General features: G+C 40.0%; 1 protein-coding gene across 1 annotated transcript; it reads left to right on the top strand.

The window, feature by feature from the left end:
* The first annotated feature begins 3,043 nt into the window (after window positions 1–3,043).
* Window positions 3,044–20,394, top strand: hao1 (hydroxyacid oxidase (glycolate oxidase) 1). Its single transcript, XM_030410339.1, has 8 exons — window positions 3,044–3,241; window positions 10,706–10,857; window positions 14,591–14,861; window positions 15,013–15,185; window positions 15,729–15,820; window positions 17,454–17,612; window positions 19,983–20,052; window positions 20,142–20,394. Exons 1-8 carry the CDS (start codon window positions 3,105–3,107, stop codon window positions 20,207–20,209), a joined length of 1,122 nt encoding a protein of 373 aa, XP_030266199.1. The 5' UTR covers window positions 3,044–3,104; the 3' UTR covers window positions 20,210–20,394.
* Window positions 20,395–21,282: the final 888 nt, after the last annotated feature.

Genomic DNA, 21,282 nt, shown 5'->3' with positions numbered 1-21,282 from the left:
GGTAGGTGATCGTGACCCATCTGCAGATAGACAGCCCTGTACACAGCAAGCTGTGATGCACTGTGTTCGGTCACATTTCTGTCAGAACCAGCAATAACTTTTTCAGCAAATTGTGCTACAGTAGCTCTTCCATGGGATCGGACAAAAGAGACTACCCTTGGTTTCATCACATACAGTTATTCATAGCCTGCTTAACACCTCTGCACAGTGTTGTGTAACTGTACCAGACCCTGACCCCTATGACCAAATTAGTCTTGAAAGGGATGTGGACTGCAGCCCCTTTATTTGCCTGTTCATTGTTGCTTCAAAGAACAAATGGTTAAACAATGCTGAAAGGATGCCCTGAAAATAAAAATATGTATTTTAACTTGTATTTTGTTTGTATTCATAAAAAAAACAAAAATAAATATGGGGGAACCATTTTACAAAATGTTTTTTTCAATATCTTAAAGGATAATAATTCACTGTCTTTGGGCAGAGATGTTTGACAGGAGTGTGGACTGAAGAACCCGAATGGCTAATGGCAAGTTTTTTCTAGGGCTGGCTTTACAATCCCAAATATAAACCCTGACTGGGTAAGGCTTCCAGAGGGGTGTACTGCGAAGCCAGTTTAGTGGGTTAGCGAGGTATGTTGAGTCTAAAGCCAGGCTTCCCTGTACTACAAAGGTGGCTCTCTTTTAACCCGGCTAGATCACCATGGTAACTTATGCTTAGCTCATAACCTGGTCCCGACCAGGTTATGTTCAGAGTTTCAGCTTAAAATCGGCTGTAAAAGCGCCGCTGTTTCACCGTGTAACTTATTCGGAGATGGCGTCACCATTCATTGAGAACCCGGTGGACCTGGGAGCAAGAATAATTCTGGCAGCACTACGATGTGAGCGGCTTCTTCGAGATCGCGCTGATCCGCTGGCATTTCCTGATGAAATTCTCTGTGAGCGATATAGATTTTCAGCCGAGGGAATACGGTACATTTGCTCACTTATTGAGCCGAGTGTCAGGAATGCCACTGAAGAAGCTGTGCGCTCACTGTCGGGCAAACTGTTTGTGTAGCCCTTCGTTTTTTTGGCACAGGAACCTACTTGCATTCAGTTGGTGATGCAGAAAATCTGAGCAAGAACACTGCGTGTTGCGCCATCCGCAAAGTGGTCCTTGCTCTTACTGAGAAGCTGAATATGTTTGTAGTGTTCCCAAGTCATTTGAGCACAATGCTTGTTAAGGAAGGATTCTATAAAATATCTTGTAATGTAGGATTCATACCCCTCTACATCATCAGTATTACTTGCTTGCATAATGAAATCTTCCCCTTTTCATTCTTCTTCCTGTTGGCTTAAGATAGTGACGATATTACAATAAAATGGGAAACAGTATATTATCCACACACTGACAAAATGATGGGCAGCTTGGCTACATACCACTTTGAATGATGTTTTTGTATTTGGCTCTAACTTGCTGCCATGTCCGACTGCTGCTTCCACATCTTAATAAAATGCAATATGAAATATTAATTAGGCCAACCTAGTATTTATTTGTCACAGATAATGAGTAAAGTTAATTATTTCTTTGATGTGGCCATGAATAAACTGATGAACTGATCAATGTTTCACCCGTTGTAGGGCAGTGTACGCCCAAACACAAATCTTACAGGCTTGAGCGATTTTCACTGTCAAAAAGGTCTTTATTGTCATTGTACAGGGACAGTAGCTACACTTGCTTGTTCATCCCGACACAGTAATAAAAAAAAAAACACTGAACATTTATAGCCTACGCACACTCAGCCTCGCTTTCAATAAAACACACACGCGCATCCTGTAACTGAGTTCAGTAAAATGTGAAAACAATATAGACATCATTCAAAAATGAAAAAAGATAGTTGTTGCTTCAGTTTATTTATTTTTTAAATGGATGAGGGTTAATATGTAAAAGTTGCACAATGTTGAGCTTTCAGAAATTAAAACACCAAGGGCTTAATATAATATTGATCGTAATATTAATCATTGTTAACTTACGCATTTACACGGTCAGCAATTTTCTGCCAGCAGCCCTCCCTCGCTCTATTGGCGGCGACAGTGTTACTTTTTACCGTGATGGTTTCTTTGAATTCTTCATAGCCTTGCATAATAACAATCTGCTCATCTTGAGTAAAATATGTGGCCCGGGATCGATCCATTTTCGCACGGAAGTAGAATAATATGACGTCAAACGCCCCCTTTTATGTGAACGCGCGCAGAGCACAAAGCAGAGAACCGGACTTGACAAATTAAGTTGATAACCACCGTCGCAGTACCGTTTAACTCTGTTTGGGGACTTGGGGCTTTGTTGAGCTGCATCATGAGCATAAAGCCTGGCTATGTTGAGCCCCCTTCGCAGTACAGGCCTCTGGTGGGGAAAGATTGCTCAATGCAAACTTTGTGGAATTTAGGGGTACCCCACAGGGCCTAGTTACAAATGGCATTTATTTGGAATCATAGTATCAACATAATCAGAATGGAACATAAAGTTAACAGTTTGAGTTTTAAAATCATTTATTCAGGTAAACGTAGTTATTTGTACTCATAAACACCTACAGTAAGAGAATAACTAAACTGGAACATTATTATGGACAGTTGACTGAACACATGAGCTATTAAAAGGAGGATTCAAAGTTCACAGACCAGCCAGCGCTATTTCACAACCCAGTAACAGTCAAAACGCACACAGGATATAAAGGTCCAGTTGGTCCATGGGTTGTGGAGAGGGGGGTGGGATGAGATAAGTTCACACTTCTTTCTGAACATGTGATTCAAATTGATTGTTTTCTTCTACTTGTTTGTGTTTTTTTTTTTAAGATCAAAAACAAACCAACAAAAGTGTATACATTCGAGATAAAGATTTCAATCAATCAGTCAATATCCACAATGTTCACAAACCTCTGGGATTGTTCTGGGTTTGTAAAGACATGTTGTATTTATCTTGTGTAAACTGAGCAGAGTTTAACCCATGCTTCAGACGAAGCGGTTGAAGCCTTCCAGCAGGTTAATGATTGCTGCAGCTTTGCTTATTACTGCTGCACTGCAGAGTGACAGACAGAGTGTCATCTCAGTGGCTGGGTGTTTGAGTGGCCAGCAATGTCGAGGCAGCGTGTGTGTGTGTCGGACTTTGAGGATGAAGCCAGAAAAGTTCTTCCTAAAGCTGTGTATGACTACTACCGCTCAGGAGCTGATGAGCAAAACACACTGGCTGACAATGTTGCTGCTTTTAACAGGTACAACACACATATACACACATACAAACATATTGAACCCTGATCAGTGGTCGTAGCTGGCCTGACTTATAAGAAACACTAACAGGCCACACGAGAGTATGACATAGAGGGCAACACTCTGATTGAAGGCGTGTGTATAAGACTGACATAACAATATCATAACCACGACATGAAAACTGTTATAATGAATGATTGACTGTTTAGGCTGCATTTAGTGTCTTTTGGTCTATTATGTCTTAAAGCTAACATTAGCCATGACATCATAGCTTGTCATGACAAAGGCTCATTGACAGCAAGAAAATAAGAGGACCATGATGGTTTCTTGCCGGATTTGGCTCCTGGCACACTGGGCTGATTCAGCTAATTGTAACACTTGATGACATGTCCAAATTAATTGACGTCAAGAAAATGATTTATGACTGTGTTAGAGGATTTGAGTGTAATAACACTTAATGACAAGTACAAATTATTGCTTTTAACACTGGTCTCATAAGAGCTGATGTCAAAACCAATGTAATGTTAACCCATGAAAAAATGTTTTTCGTTTTTTTAAGTTTTGATAATTACATCTTCTATTACGTGTTTATAACATAATTGACTGAATGACACCAACAGTTATAGACATTCATAAAGACTCTGTCTTGTTTGTGTCAGGACAGTTCTAATAAAGGGTTACCCAAAATAAATAATGGTGGCCTCAATTCAGAATAATATATGTATTCCCACAAAAGACTTGTAACACTTTTCATTCAGTTTTTTCATGTACAAAAGTGCAGGTTTGTATGAGGTTTAGTCACTTGAGTTATTCGTATTTTGTTTTTTTAAATGAAAAAAAAAAAACATCGTTTAAATTGAAGTATTGTATATCTCGACACTGGTTGGCCGGATTAACAAAAACTTGGTAAAATTATTGCCAATGCCCTCCTAAGGATAGCTGATGAAGGGGTAACCAATCCACCTCACGCTCTGGAGTCTAAGTAAATATTTGGTACTGTGCCCCCAGTGTAACAGTTATGTCAATGTAATTCCTAGGGGTGGTATAGACTGGTCCCTGTAACTCACACACTAAAAATGACCTGCAGGTGGCGCTATTATCAACAAAAAAGCGTTTTGGGTCAATAACTCTCACATAATATGTTGCACATTTTTAAAACTTATATCTACGTGTTCCCTAAATTGAGCCTAATTGTGTGAGGTAGGCCATGCCCACTTTCGTGTCTTACTATATGGAGACTAAATTACCGTATTCAGCTAGAATCATACTCAGTAGAGCGCATTCCTCCAGTACAGCCCAACAGTCCCCTTAATTCAGTCAAGCTTCATTTTATATGCCAAACTCAATGGTCTTTTATCACTTCAAACCACCCATAACTGCTTAAGCGTAATTTAAGATCACCAGATCTCTGCTCCACATTAAATTGTACATACAGTGGATAGCAGCCATCTAAATAAACCTGAATTTGTTCTTCAACATCCAGGCCTTATTCCCTGAAATATCCCAAAACAGACAGAAACGCTCTATGTGAAAGAAAGTGAGAAAAACCTCCAGGATATATAATTGAACTCACTCACTCATTCTCTATGAAGAGTATGAATAATGATAATAATTAAAGCTGCAAGCAGCGATGAATGGGCCCTTGCAGTCCACGCGTGTCAGGGCTTCTACACGCAACACCTTGCAATGAGGAAGCTGTTCCTTTATAATTTGGTGGCCTGCTCCCGCTGGTATTAAATAATGTACGCTGAAGTCAGAAAAACTGTGTGTACTGCTGCATGATTCCCCGGACAAAGACTGAGTTGATGGTCCGCTTCTGGAGCTGGCTGAAGAAAATGTCCACACGAGGTATAATGCAATGAAATAGTTTCAGGAAGAAGCTGAAAGTATCATCGTCCAGTAGCCTCACAAACCCTCCAGTTTCCTGCAGAGTGGTAGGCTCAAACTCTCCTTATGGTTTCAAAACACTGGATGATGTCACCTTTGTGCTCAAACACAGTGTTCACGGCATTGATATGGAAGTTCCATCTTACTGTGCTTGCTCTTGGGAGTCTGTGTGCCACCATTCTATCAAGTTCACTGGTTATCTTGGGAGATCTTGAAAAAAATCGGGAGAATCCAGCCAGGTTAGAGAAGTACTGATTAATTAATGGAATGTGCTGCATGATGAAAGCTGAAAAGTAAGAGGGCTGAAAGAGCTGAAAAAGGTTTCTCTGGCTGCACATATTCTGGAGCATTAACAGGGCCAAAGCTGAAAATGTTCCCATAAAAATGAATGGGAAAACGCCTCCCAACCTCCTGCAATTTTTGAAAAAAATGTAATGGTTATCGCCAAAATATTTATATATTGAGTAACAGGAGACTCTGTGATGTCATTTTTTATTTCTGTAGAGTGAAAAATGACGGTGGCAGAGTGAGAGACAAAACAAGTACTGTCTGCTCTCCTCCAGAATCTTAGGCTCAAAATTAATATTGCGGCTTATGGGGGAGTTGCTTGAGTGCTTGTCGCTCCAGGGCTCCCACAGCCAAAACTGTGAGTCCTACATCTGAAATAAGACCATCAGCTGAAAGCCAACAAGATTTCCTACATTTCTATGTATATATTGTCTATGTGAAGTAAGGCAAGGCAAGGGAAGGCAAGTTTATTTGTATAGCACAATTCAGACACAAGGCAACTCAAAGTGCTTTACAGGCACACACAAATTACATTAAAAGACATAAACATTTCATTTAAAAGACATTAAAAATTGCATAAAAAAAAAAAATAAATAAATAAATAAATAAAAAATAAAAAATACAAATAGCATTTTAAGACCAGAAAAAACATTAAGAGACAAACATCAAAACAAGTAGGCTAAAATAGAGAAGCTTTAAAAGAAACAAGACTGTAGAGTCAGAGTAATAATGCAGTTCAAAGACTTGAATTGCTTCAGTTAAAAGCAGTGGCAAAAAGAAATGTTTTAAGTCTTGATTTAAAAGAGGTGAGTGTTGGAGTAGACCTGCAATTTTCAGGGAGTTTGTTCCAAATATGTGGCGCATAGTAACTGAAAGCTGCTTCTCCATGTATACTTCTGAGTCTGGGGACTGAAAGCAGACCGGTACCTGACGATCTCAGAGGTCTGGATGGTTCATAGCGCGGCAGCAGATCAGAAATGTATTTTGGCCCGAAACCATTCAATGCTTTATAAACCAACAACAGGACTTTGAAATCTATTCTTTAAAAGACAGGAAGCCAGTGTAAAGATCTAAGAACTGGAGTGATGTGATCTACTTTTTTGGTTCTTGTTAGGACTCGAGCAGCAGCGTTCTGAATCAGCTGCAACTGTCTGATGGAGTTTTTAGGGAGTCCTGTAAGGACACCATTACAGTAGTCGAGTCTGCTGAAGATAAATGCGTGAACAAGTTTCTCCAAATCCTGCCGAGACATAAGCCCTCTTATCCTGGATATATTCTTAAGGTGATAGTAGGCTGACTTTGTAACTGTCTTAATATGGCTGCTGAAATTCATGTCGGAGTCCATAGTCACACCAAGGTTTCTGACTTGGTCTGTAGTTTTCAACATTACAGACTGAAGCTGAGCAGAGACTTTAAGTCGTTCTTCCTTGGATCCAAAAACAATTATTTCAGTCTTATCTTTGTTTAACTGAAGAAAATTCTGACACATCCAATCACTGATTTGTTCAATGCATCTACTCAGGGTATGTATGGGATTATAGTCCCCTGGTGATATGGTTATGTACATTTGTGTGTCATCTGCATAACTATGGTAGCAAATTTCATTGTTTTCCATTATTTGAGCTAGAGGGAGCATGTAAATGTTGAATAGTAGAGGCCCCAGAATGGAGCCCTGGGGTACTCAGCTTGTCATTTTCATCCGTTCAGATGTGTAGCCACCAATAGACACAAAGTAATCTCTCTCATTTAGATAAGATTTAAACCACTTTAGTGTTGTACCAGAGAGTCCAACCCAGTTTTCCAGTCGGTCCAGTAGTATATTATGGTCGACTGTGTCAAACGCAGCACTGAGATCCAGTAATACTAAGACTGAGATTTTTCCGCTGTCTGTGTTTGAATGAATGACGTTGAAGACCTTAATGAGGGCCGTCTCAGTGCTATGATGTGGTCGAAATCCTGATTGGAAAACATCAAAACAGCCATTTATTATTAAGTAATTGTTCAGCTGTTGAAAGACAGCTTTTTCAATTATTTTACTTAAAATTGGGAGGTTTGAAATGGGCCTATAGTTATTCATTACTGATGTGTCTAGAGTTCTCTTCTTCAGGAGTGGTTTAATGACTGCTGTCTTAATGGCTTGGGGGAAGACACCTGAGAGAAGAGACGTGTTGACAATCTGTAGCAGGTCTGGAATCATGCAGTCTGAAACTTTTTTGAAGAACCCTGCTGGTAATTTTACCAGCAGGGTTCTTCCAGGCTGCAGGAGGAAGACTTCAAATGCTGTATAATGTCTTGAAGGTTTTTGTCATTAATTGGATCAAATTGTGTCAGGGTATTATAACTATAATTTTTTTTCAAAACGACAACACACCAACAGTACCTGGTAGAGTGGCACTGACCGCTTATCTAATGTTCTGAATTTTGGCAGTGAAGAATGATGCAAATTCATTACAGGCCCTGGTAGACAGATGTTCAGCTGCTACTAGCACAGGAGGGTTTGTTAGCCTGTCGACAGTAGCAAACAAGGCACAAGCATTATTTATAAGTAAAAGACGTGGGATCCAAATCAAGCTGAAGAGATTTTTTTCTCCAGTTCTTCTAGCTGCTCTCCACTCTAGCGGTGATGTCACGCACTCTAGCTCATGCAATAGACACGCATTATAAAATCAGAAGATGGCTTAAAAATCCTTAAAACTGAAACCGTAAAAGATTTTAAAAAGCTGAATACATGCCCAATAGTTCAATGTCTTCTGACTCTTTAAATGGTGGAATGATGTCTGTAGCTCAAAGTATTAAGCACAAGAAGAGGTTGAAAGTCAATGAGTTTTGAAGAGGATTTGAAGATTTTCCCATTTACTTTCCATTCACACTAATTAGATTGCGACCAGAGCCCAACCTATTGGCCGATTTGCACCAAATTTTACACAAAGCCTCATCAGGCCATACTGCACAATTATGAACATTTATGTGATAATCAGACAGTACTTTGAAAAGATATGCAAGATTGTCTGTTTTCAACACAATATGCAGGAATTTGTTGTTTAATATTTTGGGCGTTTTATGGACTATCAAAATTCTTTTGATAACTTTTGTCAGGAGGGTCCACAGATGCAAAGTTTGGTGCAAATTGGTCAAATTGTCTAGGAGGAGTTTTAAAAAGTAGGTTTTTCATTTGTCGCGATATTTGTGAAAGTTACCGCGAAAGTGGTCGTGGCCTCCTACACCACACAATTCAGCTGAATTAAAGGAACATGTTGATATAAGCTTTAACAGTGTGCAACATATTATGTGGGAGTTATGGGCTAAAAATGCTTTTGCATTGAAAATAGCGCCACGTGCTGGTCATTTTTGGTGTGTAATTCACAGGGGCCATTCTATAGCACCTCTATGAATATCATTTCCATAAGTGTTATGGTGTGGGCACAGTGCCAAATATTATATCAGATGGCCACCAGAGCACCACCTAGTGGCGGATCGGTAAAGTCTTCGTCAGCTGTCCTCAGGAGTGCACTGAGAATAATTGTACTAAGTTTCGTGTTAATCCGATGAATTGTTGTGGAGATATAAAATACTTCAACTTAAAGAGTGCCACCTTGTGGTCATCGCCTAACATTTTGCACAGGGCCTCAAGGGCTCATGGGGAAGTAGAGACCTGAGTTTCATGTCATTCGACCACACCAATGTGGAGATATGCAACACTTCCTGTTTTGAATCAAATCTGCAGGAAGTTGTTATTTAATAACTTTAGTATTGTTTAGCCTATCAAAATTCTTTTAATAACTTTTTGTCAGGGTCCACAGATGCTGTGTAACAAGTTTCGTGCAAATCAGTGAAATCGCCTGGGAGGAGTTCGAAAAATTAGGTTTTCAACATTTCACGAATTTGCGATATTCGCGGTACGGTAGGCGGAAATGGGTGTGGCCTATACCACAAGATTCAGCACAATTCACTGACGCGTGGATATAAGGTTTTTGAATATGCAACAAAGTATATGGGAGTTATGAGCGAAAACACACTTTCCTTAATAACAGTGCCACCTAGTGGTGGAAATTCAGAACGACAATAGACTGTAACATTTTTCGCAAGGTGTGACTTATATTTCAAGTTTGGTGAGTTTTGGGGTATGTTCAGGCAGTGAAAAATGTGATCATTTGGGACAAAGAAAAACAAAGAAAAACAAAAAATAATCATTTGAAAAACAACAACAATAATAATAATAATAATATTAATATTAATAATAATAATGCTTAACAGAGTGGAGCAAACAAAACAAAGAATAGATGAATAAACAAAAATACAAAATCATTGTTGGGGCCGGACCTAGAGCTTAAAGTGAAACTCTCACCAAAATGCAACCAAGGCTTTATTTGTGATTGAATATGAGTCAAACGCATAATTATGACGAAAGAGGAGGCACTTTTTGCCTGTCATGACGGCTGCGCGCCGGAGATGCAGCAGCTAACGTGAGTAGTTTAAAAACCTTCTTTTTCATAAGCTCTGTGTACACAAACAATGTTCTCAATGCTCGTGTTCATGTATAGAGACCCTGGTGATGCTACGAGCAAAGTTTCATGTTGCGTCGAGCCTTCTTAGTGTTCTAAAAATAGCGATTTTGACGCCATCGTATCCCTGCCCCTAGCACTCCAGTTCAAAATTAACGTACCCGAAACCGAAACTACGGTAAATCGGTAAGTGCCTCTTTGGTCATAATTATGCATTTACCCGAAGGTTTGACTCATATTCAATCACAAATAAAGCCTTGGTTGCATTTTGGCGAGAGTGTCACTTTAAATAGGCCTTATGGGTTTTTAAAGTCTTTTTTGAAGGTCTCCAGAGAAGTCTGTTTGCGGTTTTCAGCTGGGAGAGTGTTCCAGAGAGTGGGGGCTGTCACAAAGAAGGCTCTGTCGCCAAGGGTTCGGAGAGGGAGGGCCTGGAGATGTTTTTAAGATTATAAAGAGCTGATTTTGTGAATGGGCAATCTGACCGATAGTCAGGCCGTGTCTTGATGTTATCCATGTCATAGTACTGAGGGGACACACCAGTGACTTTACTTCTTTACTGACTCTGACACTTCGGCCCAAGCTTTTAGACAGACTCAGTGTTTCTATATTGTCATACTCAACAGATACACAAACCTCATATACAACATGAATGAATGAAATAAATAAGAGACTGTTACAACAAGAAGAATTACAGCATGTTGCGTTACCTTACAATGACTGTATGTCACAGAAATTAATCTAAAACTTTGTAATGTTTTTCCATTTGTCTTTGTGTGTATGTGTGTGTTGCAGGTGGTATCTCGTCCCCCGGGTGTTGAGGAATGTGTCCACAGTGGATTTGTCAGTCTCTGTGCTGGGCCGGAAGCTCAGCATGCCTCTCTGTGTTGCAGCCACAGCAATGCAAAGGATGGCTCATTCTGAAGGAGAGACAGCTACAGCAAGGGGTAAAAAGACACACATGCATACAGTGTGTGAACTGATATAGAATGCAATTTGGGACCATAGAATGATTTAGAATTGATCACATTTTCTATTTCAGAGTATCTGTAACATCCAATAATGTAATAATTTCCTGAATATGTAAGAACATGTGAAACTGTAATAAAACCTAATAATCTTATTGCTGTACTGTAGGCAACTAGACATGTTTCAGTTTCTTGAAGACGTTTCACCTCTCATCCAAGAGGATTCTTCAGTTTTAACTAACTGGAGGGGAGTTGCAAGGCTTTTAAACTCTGTGTGGGAGTCAGTGCCGGCCCTGAGTAATATGGTGCCCTTGGCGAGATCTTAGCCGGTGCCCCCTTGCATCGCAGTCAATTTCACAATCAATTTTCATACACTCACACAGAAACTGCATGTATTCAAGATTGTATTTATTTTGAGTCAAATATATCTCACCAAATAAAAACTGAAGAAAGAAACAAGTGATAAAAATACAATATAAATAAGGCATTGTGCAAACATATAATCTCTCAGCCTCAGAGTGCCATCTCTCACTTATCTATTGTCAGCAGCTTTGCAAAACGACCTCCAACTCCTTCCATGTTCCCATGTGGGTATTGTGCTCCTGGCTATCCTCATGAGCCTTCAGCAAGTGGCTTGCATTTTTCCAGTCCTTTAGTCCTTCCTTATTAAGTCTGTATTCTTTTGGAGAAAACATTTAGCAGCAGAAGCAGTGCAAACTATCATTTCTGTTTGAGTACATCAGCCAGCTTCTTTTGATTTTTTCTGCATTGACTAAGACTCTGTTACAAAAGTCATGTTGACACTCTCCCATCTTTGTTTTTGGGAAACTGCTAGGTAACTGCTTTTTTATTTGAAGCCCCCGCAAAGAACCAAGTTCTAAACCCCAATGGGGTGCAATGTAAAGCTCTTATTTTGAAGACAAATTCGTTGTCACCGTTCACAGCCAAACTTCGTGCGTCATGTCACATGTTTACGCCTACCCCAGTGGCGGCTTTTGGAAAAGGAGGAATATTACGCCTTCGTTTTAGAAAGACAGGGCGGCACATTGCTGCCCTCACCTTGGAGCAAATGTGCCGCCTTTTCTATCTAAAAAGGGCTAGTGCAGGTCATCGACACCTCCGCCCATCTTATGCAGGGGCCGGCACATTGACGCCTTGGATTTAGATAGCAGGCGAGGCGGAAATAAGTGTACCCTCCGAGGCGGCAAACCGGTGGACCTGCCCTGTCTAAAAACAGCTATAGATGGATTCTTTTACTCCTCTTTATAACCATCTGTCTTCTCTGGACAAGATGTTCACATTGTTGTGAATATGCGCACATTCTAGTAAATTCTGCAAATGTTCTGCATTAAGGTTATTTATTTTGTTGTGTATGTAACATTGTGTCCGTTTTGTCACAGTGATGTATGTGTTTTGAGTATACAGTATATTCTAATAAATTAGTTCCAAAGGGGTTTTTCCCTCAAGATAGATAGATACTTTATTCATCCGAGGGAACTTTTCAATGACTGAGGTTCTACTCAGAACCATTTGCTTCTGAAGAACTGTTTTTTGAAGAAAGGGTTTCTTTAAGGATTGTTGAAAGTGAAGGTGATAAAAGTTCCTCACCCTCAAAAATTCAAATGTTTACCCATGTTTGACTATCGATGTCAGCGTTCGGTTGGTTTCCAATTCTGCCAGCCAGTGTACAAGCTTAAACTAATTTGATTTATGAACCAACTGAACATGTTTTTGTCATTATTAAACTTCGTAGTAAATTATGAAGAGACAAGAAGCAGCTCTCAACAATGTTACTTTTGAGGCAAGTTTATTTGTATAGCACAATTCAGACACAAGGTTTGATATGGGCCTAGAATTATTCATTAATGATGTGTGTAGATTGTTCTTCTTCAGGAGTGGTTTAATGACTGCAGTCTTCATGGCTTGGGGAAGACACCTAAGAGAAGAGACATGTTGACAATCTGTAGCAGATCTGAAGTCAATCAGTCTGAAACTTTTTTGAAGAACCCTGCTGGTAAAATATCAAGGCAGCAGGAAGAAGATTTCAAATGCTGTATTATCTCTTGGAGGATTTTGTCATTGATTGGATCAAATTGTGTCATGGTATTAGAGTTGGTTTTAAGTAGACACATGGACACACCTCCTGTACCTAGTAAGTGGCACTGACCACTTGTCAAATGTTTTAGATTTTTTGCGGTGAAGAAGGATGCAAATTCATTACAGTCCCTGGTTGATAGATGTTCAGAGGCTACTGGCATAGGAGGTATTGTTAGCCTGTCAACAGTAGGAAACATGACACATGCATTGTTATTGTTTTTGGTGATAGCCTCAGTGAATATGTCTGGTGCTTTCAGTGATGTAGCATTTTGAGACAACCTCAATTTGAACATTTGTGTACGCAGATACACCGATCAGGCATAACATTATGACCACTTACAGATGAAGTGAATTACATTTCTACATTATCTCTTCATCATGGCACCTGTTAGTGGGTGGGATATATTAGGCAGCAAGTGAACATGTTGTGTTGATGTGTTACAAGCAGGAAAAATAGGCAAGGCTGGCCCGTGTGGTCTGATCCAACAGACGAGCTATTGTTGCTCAAATTGCTGAAGAAGTTAATGCTGGTTCTGACAGAAAGGCGTCCAAATACACAGTGCCTCACAGTTTGTTGTGTATGGGGCTGCATAGCCGAAGTGGAAGTGTGGAAGAAGGTGGCCTGGTCTGATGAATTTTGTTTTCTTTTACATCATGTGGATGGCTGGTTGTGTGTGCAAGGCTTACCTGGGCAACACATGGATGCACTATGGGAAGAAGGGAAGTCAGCGGAGGCAGTGTGATGCTTTGGGAAATGTTTTGCTGGGAAACCTTGGGTCCTGCCATCCATGTGGATGTTCCTTTAACATGTACCACCTACCTAAGTGTTGTTGCAGACCATGGACACCCTTTCATGGAAATGGTATTCCCTGATGGCTGTGGCCTCTTTCAGCAGGATAATGCGCTGTGCCACAAAGCAAAAATGGTTTAGGAATGGTTTTAGAAGCACAACGAGTTTGAGGTGTTGACTTGGCCTCCAAATTCCCCAGATCTCAATCCAATCGAGCATCTGTGGGATGTGCAGGACAAACAAGTCCAATCCACGGAGGCCCCATCTCGCAACTTACAGTACTTACAGGATCTGTTGCTAACATCCTGGTGCCAGATACCACAGCACACCTTCAGAGGTGCCTTGACACAGGAAACAAAGATCTGTGTGTTTAACTCAAAAACTCACAAAATTGGATAACTTTGGGCACCCCAGTAGCTCAGTTGGTAGAGTGTGCGACCCATGTCCTGGCTGCAGCAGCCTAAGGCTCAAGTCTGACCTGTGGCTATTTGCTGCATGTCATTTCCCCCTCTCCCTCAACTCATGCCCTGCCATCTCCAAAAGCTGTCCTGTCAATAAAGCCATGAGAGGGCCAAAAAAATACTTCTGGGGACATGGACTTTGCCCAAAGGCAACAAAAAAATGGTGTTTATTAGTTATTGTCATGTTTACATCAGTACAATGTTGTCTTCTTTCATATGTGTGGTGCAAAATAGGTTTTCATAGTTTTATAAATCACTGAAGGCGTTTATGATTTGAAATGGCGCTAGGTAATTCATAATGAGCCCGCTTTCAAACTTCTCTGGAAAACACCCTTAACACCACTAATATTATATGTCAATCCAGCATGCCAGGCAGTGGGAACAGGGATGATGCTGAGCTCCTGGGCCACCTCCACTATAGAGGAGGTGATGTCAGCAATGACTGCCTCGGTGGGCGCTGGGGGTACCCTGTGGCTGCAGCTTTACATCTATAAAGACAGAGAGCTCACACTATCATTGGTCCGCCGGGCAGAGGAGGTGGGCTATAAGGCTATCTTTGTTACTGTGGATACACCATACCTGGGAAAGAGACGGGACGACATGCGCAACCACTTCAAACTGCCCCAACATCTAAGGTAGGAACCAAAAAAAAATGAGCAAGAGCATCACTTTCCAAATTCCACAATGGAGATTATAGAATGCATGGTAAGCGCCCATCCTAACTCCTCACTGTGTATGTGTGTGTGTGTGTGTGTGTCTGTGTGTGTGTGTGTTGCGTCTCCCCAGCATGTCTAACTTCTCAACAGCCTCCCTGGCTTTCTCTGAGGGGAGCTATGGCAATGACAGTGGTTTGGCTGTTTATGTAGCCAAAGCCATCGACCCCACTCTATGTTGGGACGACATCACCTGGTTGAAAAAACACACGCGTCTACCTGTAATTGTGAAAGGAGTACTGAATGGTACACATGCGGATACACACACACACACACACACACACACACACACACAATGGTGTTTTATATGATTCCACAAAAGTAAAATCTTCAATTTTTCCAATTGTATATACATTTAGTTTTTACAGACCAAACCAGATCTGTTATGTTTTTTACAGTAAAATCACAGTAAGTAATGGAGGTCAGTGCCCAGTTTTGTCATATTTTAAGAAAAGCTTCATGGCCAATTATTCACACATATTTGAAAATGGGCCTGTACTGTATGGGGCCTTACCCTCTACTCACATTGTCCCAATCTAGAACCCAAATCAGTGGGAATGACACAGGGCAAAATGGTCATCAAAATAATAGATCCCATTTAGAAAAAACAGCATAAAGTCATTCAGATTTAAATTGGACTAAAATATTAGACACAATATCCCAATCAATCAACAACTTGTTTTAAAAATCGTTCATTTTTTAGAAATCTTTTAACTGTGATATTATGTGGCGTGTGTGCGTGTGTGTGTGTGTGTGTGTGTGTGTGTGTGTGCGTGCGTGCGGGGTCAGGTGAGGATGCTGTCCAGGCTGTGAACTATGGTGTTGATGGCATCATGGTATCCAACCACGGAGCTCGACAACTGGATGGAGTTCCTGCAACGGTATGTGTGTGTTTTCCAACAAAACAAAGTCCAGGAAATAAAACAATGGATTAGATCTTTGGTGAAAGTATATTAATAATTAAATGAAATAAAAAAATGTGTGCATATAGTGCAAGTGACAGCAAAATGAAAAAAATAGAGTGACACACCTCTGAATTGACCATTCAGTTTTTTCACAATTCACTGGATGTGCTGAAAAAATGCCAGGTCTTTAGTATGTTTGTGTGATTTTTTAAAATTATTTTTTGAAGATTTAAATGGGATTTTTCATTAAATTTATATTTTGTTATAAGCCACTCCCACTTTAAATGATAAGCATATTTAAGCTGTCTATTGAGGTGCAACCCTGCATCCTGCACACTGAATGTCATACAAATCCAAGCAGCAAATGAAAAGATATCAACTTCTCTCATTTTTGGCACCCCTCTGCAGCTTTTTTACTGGCCAAAAGTACTTAAGTTGATCATAGCGCCGACTGCTACTAGACATGTATAGGTATGAGGTATGTGCATGGTTATACACCAGCCCTTTCAAGTTTTACTTACATACATTAAATGGTTTAGGCAGCAGTATGAGTTTTATATGTGGAAGAACATTTTTTAATAAAAGTCCTTAAGTGAATAGTAGGGTCTCCTGAACTACTGGTGGGGGCTGCGTTGCTTAGAACCCCAGGCCCCTCATGCATGGGCCCCTGAAAACAGTGATTATGATGATGATAGTAGAGTCAAGCAGGACCACATCAGCAGGGCCAACCACGCTTATTGAGAACCTGGGAAAGGAGAGAGAAAGAAAGAGAGAGAGTGACAAAGAAAATTTTAATTACAATTACAATTTAAAGGACTAAAGCAATTTTTGGAGTCACTTTGTAGAATCAGATAAACACAAAGCTAAGATGATTAATAAACAGAAACTGAAACCCAATCACCAAAAAAAGGAATGCTATAAAGAAAGAGAGGAAAGGAAAAAGATTTTCATCAGCCCAAAGTTTCAATGCAAATAAAACATCTTATAAAGAGACACACCCCACATAAATAAAGACTTGGTTACCATAGACTTTCTATTGAAACTTGTAACTATACTTGAAAATGCATACAAAGAACTTAAAGAATTTGTACCCATCAATAAGTTCTGGTCAGGGTTGCAAAATTAAGGAAATATTCGGGTTGGAAACTTTCCATTGAAAGTCACAACTGCTGTACACCCCAATGTGCACTAAGGTACGAGGTCCCGCTCAGTGCAGCTTTAATTAGATTGTGTGTCTCTAACATGTTTAAGTCCCGGCACAGTAAATGTTTTTGTCTGAGATGAATAGCAAAAAAATTGCTGGTACAATCAGTTTTACCTAGCTCTAGTCCATATCGATAGTTTCCTGTTAATACATCATACTGGTAAAAGTTTGTGCTGTGCTCTAGCCTTGAAGCCATAAGAGGTCACAAAATAATTTAAATGCCTCAATTGCCAGTTACAAGAAACACTTCTGTTTTCCTGAGAACTTCACTCATTTTGGGATGTGATTTGGAATGTGGGATTTGTGGATGATAAGATAAACATAGATTATCATCAGACACATTTTAAATGTATTTTATGTGACAATGTAAATTTAAAGTGTAAGACTTTGTGTTTGTGTGTGTAGCTTGATGTCTTGGAAGAGATAGTAAAGGCAGTACAGGGTCGCTGTGACGTCTACATGGATGGAGGAATAAGGCGAGGGACAGACATCCTGAAGGCCTTAGCTCTGGGAGCAAAGGCTGTCTTCATCGGCCGACCAGTGCTGTGGGGCCTTGCCTGTCAGGTGCCGCACCTCACTCATCTACAGTCTCATTAGCCTTAAAGCTGTAGTCTGTAACTATTTTTTGATTATATTTGCTAAAATTGTCAATATGATCTGACATTTGGTAAATCATCTTTTTCTTTTGTTGCCACAAATCAATGGAACACACTTCCAAATGATCTGATTACATGTGCGGATTTTAAAACATTTTCATGTCACACAAAACGTTAGATGCGGTAACGGCAAATGTGTAGAAATTTGTGAGTGTGTGTGTGTGTTGTAGCATCCCAAGCTGATTAACGGTCAGACTCTCTAACTGATGGTCCAAAGTATTTATTGCAGGAGCCTTGTACACTTGAACACACCTTGGAACACACCGTAAGAGCTACGAAAAAAGGTGTAAAAAAATAGATGTAATTATCTTCCTTCATGACCTTATTGTATCATAAATTCACACAAAATATAATCATGCATTCTTCTTTTAGCTTCTTCAATCACTGTTACATTCACAGAAAAATAATATTTTAATCTGTTTTAACTTAAATGACAACCTCTATTAGAGAGCTGAATGTATTGTTTTTGACTTAAAATAAAACTTTTATCCAGGACATTTGTATCAAATATGAACCTTTAACATATTACAGCCAATACAAACCACACAAAAAGCGTTTCTTTACATTAACAAACATACAAATGAAATGAATGAAATGACCAGCCTCATCTCCGTTCCTCTGTACCGACAGGATAGCTGAGCTAATGCTAATTAGTGTTCCTGCTAGCTTAAACACTATATCAAACTGTACAAAACTGTAAAAGTTACCGCAATCTGAATTAAACATTAAACATGTTATGAAGCGATATGACAACAAACCCTTTATCAGCCCTTTATCAGCCAGGTGCTAAGTAAATCATTTTCATTACGATCAGCAAAAACGTTGCAGGCACACTTCCAACACAGAGACACACACACACACTATTCACCAGAACACTGATGCCTTTGATTCACAGCGAGATGCTTTCAAAATAAAACTCCCGCAGTTAGCATCTAACATAATTAATGAAATAATAACCTTGCTTCAAATAATGGAATTCCACCGTCAATAATGGAACAGTGATTGGTTGGGGTTTGGCACAAGGTTTCTTTCATCATCACCGATTGGTTAGTCGCCACCCGCAAGGTGAGATGGGATAACAATGGCAGCATCAACAACACGAGCAGAACATGCTGCTGCATACGACTTGCCTGAAGCCCCCCCGCTGTGTAAAGCCACTTTCGACGGTTGGAGATACAAACATTACTTTGAATTTGTTGAACGTAAGGAAAACAACTTGACTGTAAGGTGCACACTTTGCCCATGTTGGAAACTTCTCTCCACTGCTGCTAACACTACCGCAAACTTAACAAAGCACCTACAGAGACAGCACATTACTGTCTCTGTAGGTAATGTAACATTACTAGTTACATTACTCGTTACATTCATGTTGCTCCACGGTTCCTTAGCAACAAGCTTGTTGCTAAGGAGCCGTGGAGCAACATGAATGTAACGAGTAATGTAACTAGTAATGTAACTAATTACTTTCTTCAGGGAGTAATCATGTAAGGCATTACTATTTTTGAGAGTAATATGTAATATGTAATATATTACTTTTTTGAGTAACAGGCCCCGACACTGTGTGTGTGGTGTGTGTGCCTTTGATGGGGGGGGGGGGGGGGGGTTAGGGTTATTTTTTAGGTCCCTGTTCAAATAAAACTAATAATAATAATAATAATGATAATAATAATAATAATGATAATAAAAAAGAGGAGTGTCCGAGAAGTGTCAATCATTTTCGTGCATACGATGCTGGCAGCCCCCCTCCCTCACACAGGGCATACTGGGAAGTGCCCTTGCCCCGCACAGGTGCAGTGACTACTCTTACCTGGTCAGATACGTTCAAACTGTAAACAATGGAGGAGAACAGACAACAACAACAGAGCCGAAAAATGCCCCACCATTGCCCACGTCAAGGAGAATAAATAAGAACACTGACGAAGACAAGCAGTGTAAAAAGTGTAGTGTCTGTTTGTGGCTTACACATCCTGAGTTATGATTTAACTGTGACAGGACAGGATGCTTCCCTTTAGGCAAGTGTAAGACTATGGCGATGTTTGGGTTTACATGTCCAGGAGCCCCCAGAGCTATTAATCAGTACTGTGGGTGCATTAAAGGTTAGCTAAGGGGAAGAGGCCCACACAGAGGTATGAACTGAGGTCAGCTCTATCTGATTTAGACCATGGATTAAACTTACACCGGAATATCCCTTTAAACAATGAAAAAACACACAAAAACTACACTCTCTAGCAATAAGACTCTAATGTGACACAAATAAACACATGCGTTGTGTGTGCAGGGGGAGCAGGGGGTTACTGAGCTTCTGGACCTTCTTAAAGAGGAGCTGCGATTGGCAATGGCCCTGTCAGGTAACAAACACATAAACACAAAAACACACATACTGTCACACATCAATCTCTCTCTCAGTGTGTGTGTGTGTGTGTGTGTGTGTGTGTAGGTTGTCGTTCTGTATCAGAGGTGAGCAGGTCCCTGGTCAGGAGATTGGAGTTCACCTCGAGGATGTGAAAGAAGGACCTGCTGGAGGAATCACAAGACAGCTATCGATGGATCATTGGACACATACATTTTTTTCAAAATGATTTTGCTATTTTTGATAGTAAGACGCAGGCACGTGCACACATAAGGCCCAAGGAGTGCTTGAGCCCCTGCCCTATTTGCCTTGTATAATAAAGTGTCTTAAAGGGTCTAAACAAGTCACCTTCCACTTATTCAACATGCTTAAATATGAGTCATATTTAAGAAGAGCACCCATTTGTGCTTGTTAAGCTAACTGCTTGTTAATGAGAGTTAAGAATAATCTGACAGCTGTCCATCATTCCACAACTCTTAAACTTCTTTCAGATATTGAGTTTACTCCGACTTTGCTGTTGTCAACATTGCTGTTCCTACTTACACCCAGCAAAGATTTTGACGACTTTTTCACGTCTAATCAACGTCGGTCAGGCAGGTTGATTCGACATCTACCAGAGGTGCTGAAATTAAAGTTTTTCTGACGTCATTTTCATGACCGACGTCATTTCGACGGCTCTTAGACGGTATGAATTAACGTTGTTTCAACGTTGTTTAGACACAAAATACACATGTAATGTATTGCATTTAAAAATATGTTTACCTAAATTGAGTTTCAACTAGTGCCTACAAAACTGGCATTACCACATCCATAAATTCTATGACAAGCACAGCTCTTGTGCTGTATACATGTGCAATTCTCAATGCTCTAATGTACAACTATTTGAATTAACTTCTCAATTTCAGCAAACAATTCCTCAAACTGCATCGAGGTCAAAAAGTCCAATAGACAACACCAGCAAATTTCACTTTTGCCAACTTAAAATATCACGGGAATGGTGACCCTGGTTGAAACTTTGATAGTAAATAAACTCACCTGTGATAAAGTTAAAAATACCCGAGTGACGTTCACCCATACTGTGAAACACAAGTAGTACATGGACTAATCTTAGGTAAAAAAGACAGCATTCAGGACCAGATATATGTAACGAGTTATCTTTATATTGAATATTTGAATAAAAAATGAACATGTTTAATGTAACAAATGTTTTATTGAATTAAAGTCCAGT

Source organism: Sparus aurata, chromosome 24 (genome assembly GCF_900880675.1).
Source record: "Sparus aurata chromosome 24, fSpaAur1.1, whole genome shotgun sequence".
Lineage (NCBI taxonomy): Eukaryota > Metazoa > Chordata > Actinopteri > Spariformes > Sparidae > Sparus > Sparus aurata.
This window is presented reverse-complemented; position numbering and strand designations above follow the sequence as displayed.

Excerpts from the sequence above, each read along its gene's own strand:
- hao1 (XM_030410339.1), top strand. The coding sequence starts at position 3,105 with ATGTCGAGGCAGCGTGTGTGTGTGTCGGACTTTGAGGATGAAGCCAGA. Across the intron at positions 10,858-14,590 it reads AGAGACAGCTACAGCAAGGG|CATGCCAGGCAGTGGGAACA; the intron begins GTAAAAAGACAC and ends ATGTCAATCCAG. Across the intron at positions 15,821-17,453 it reads TGGATGGAGTTCCTGCAACG|CTTGATGTCTTGGAAGAGAT; the intron begins GTATGTGTGTGT and ends TTGTGTGTGTAG.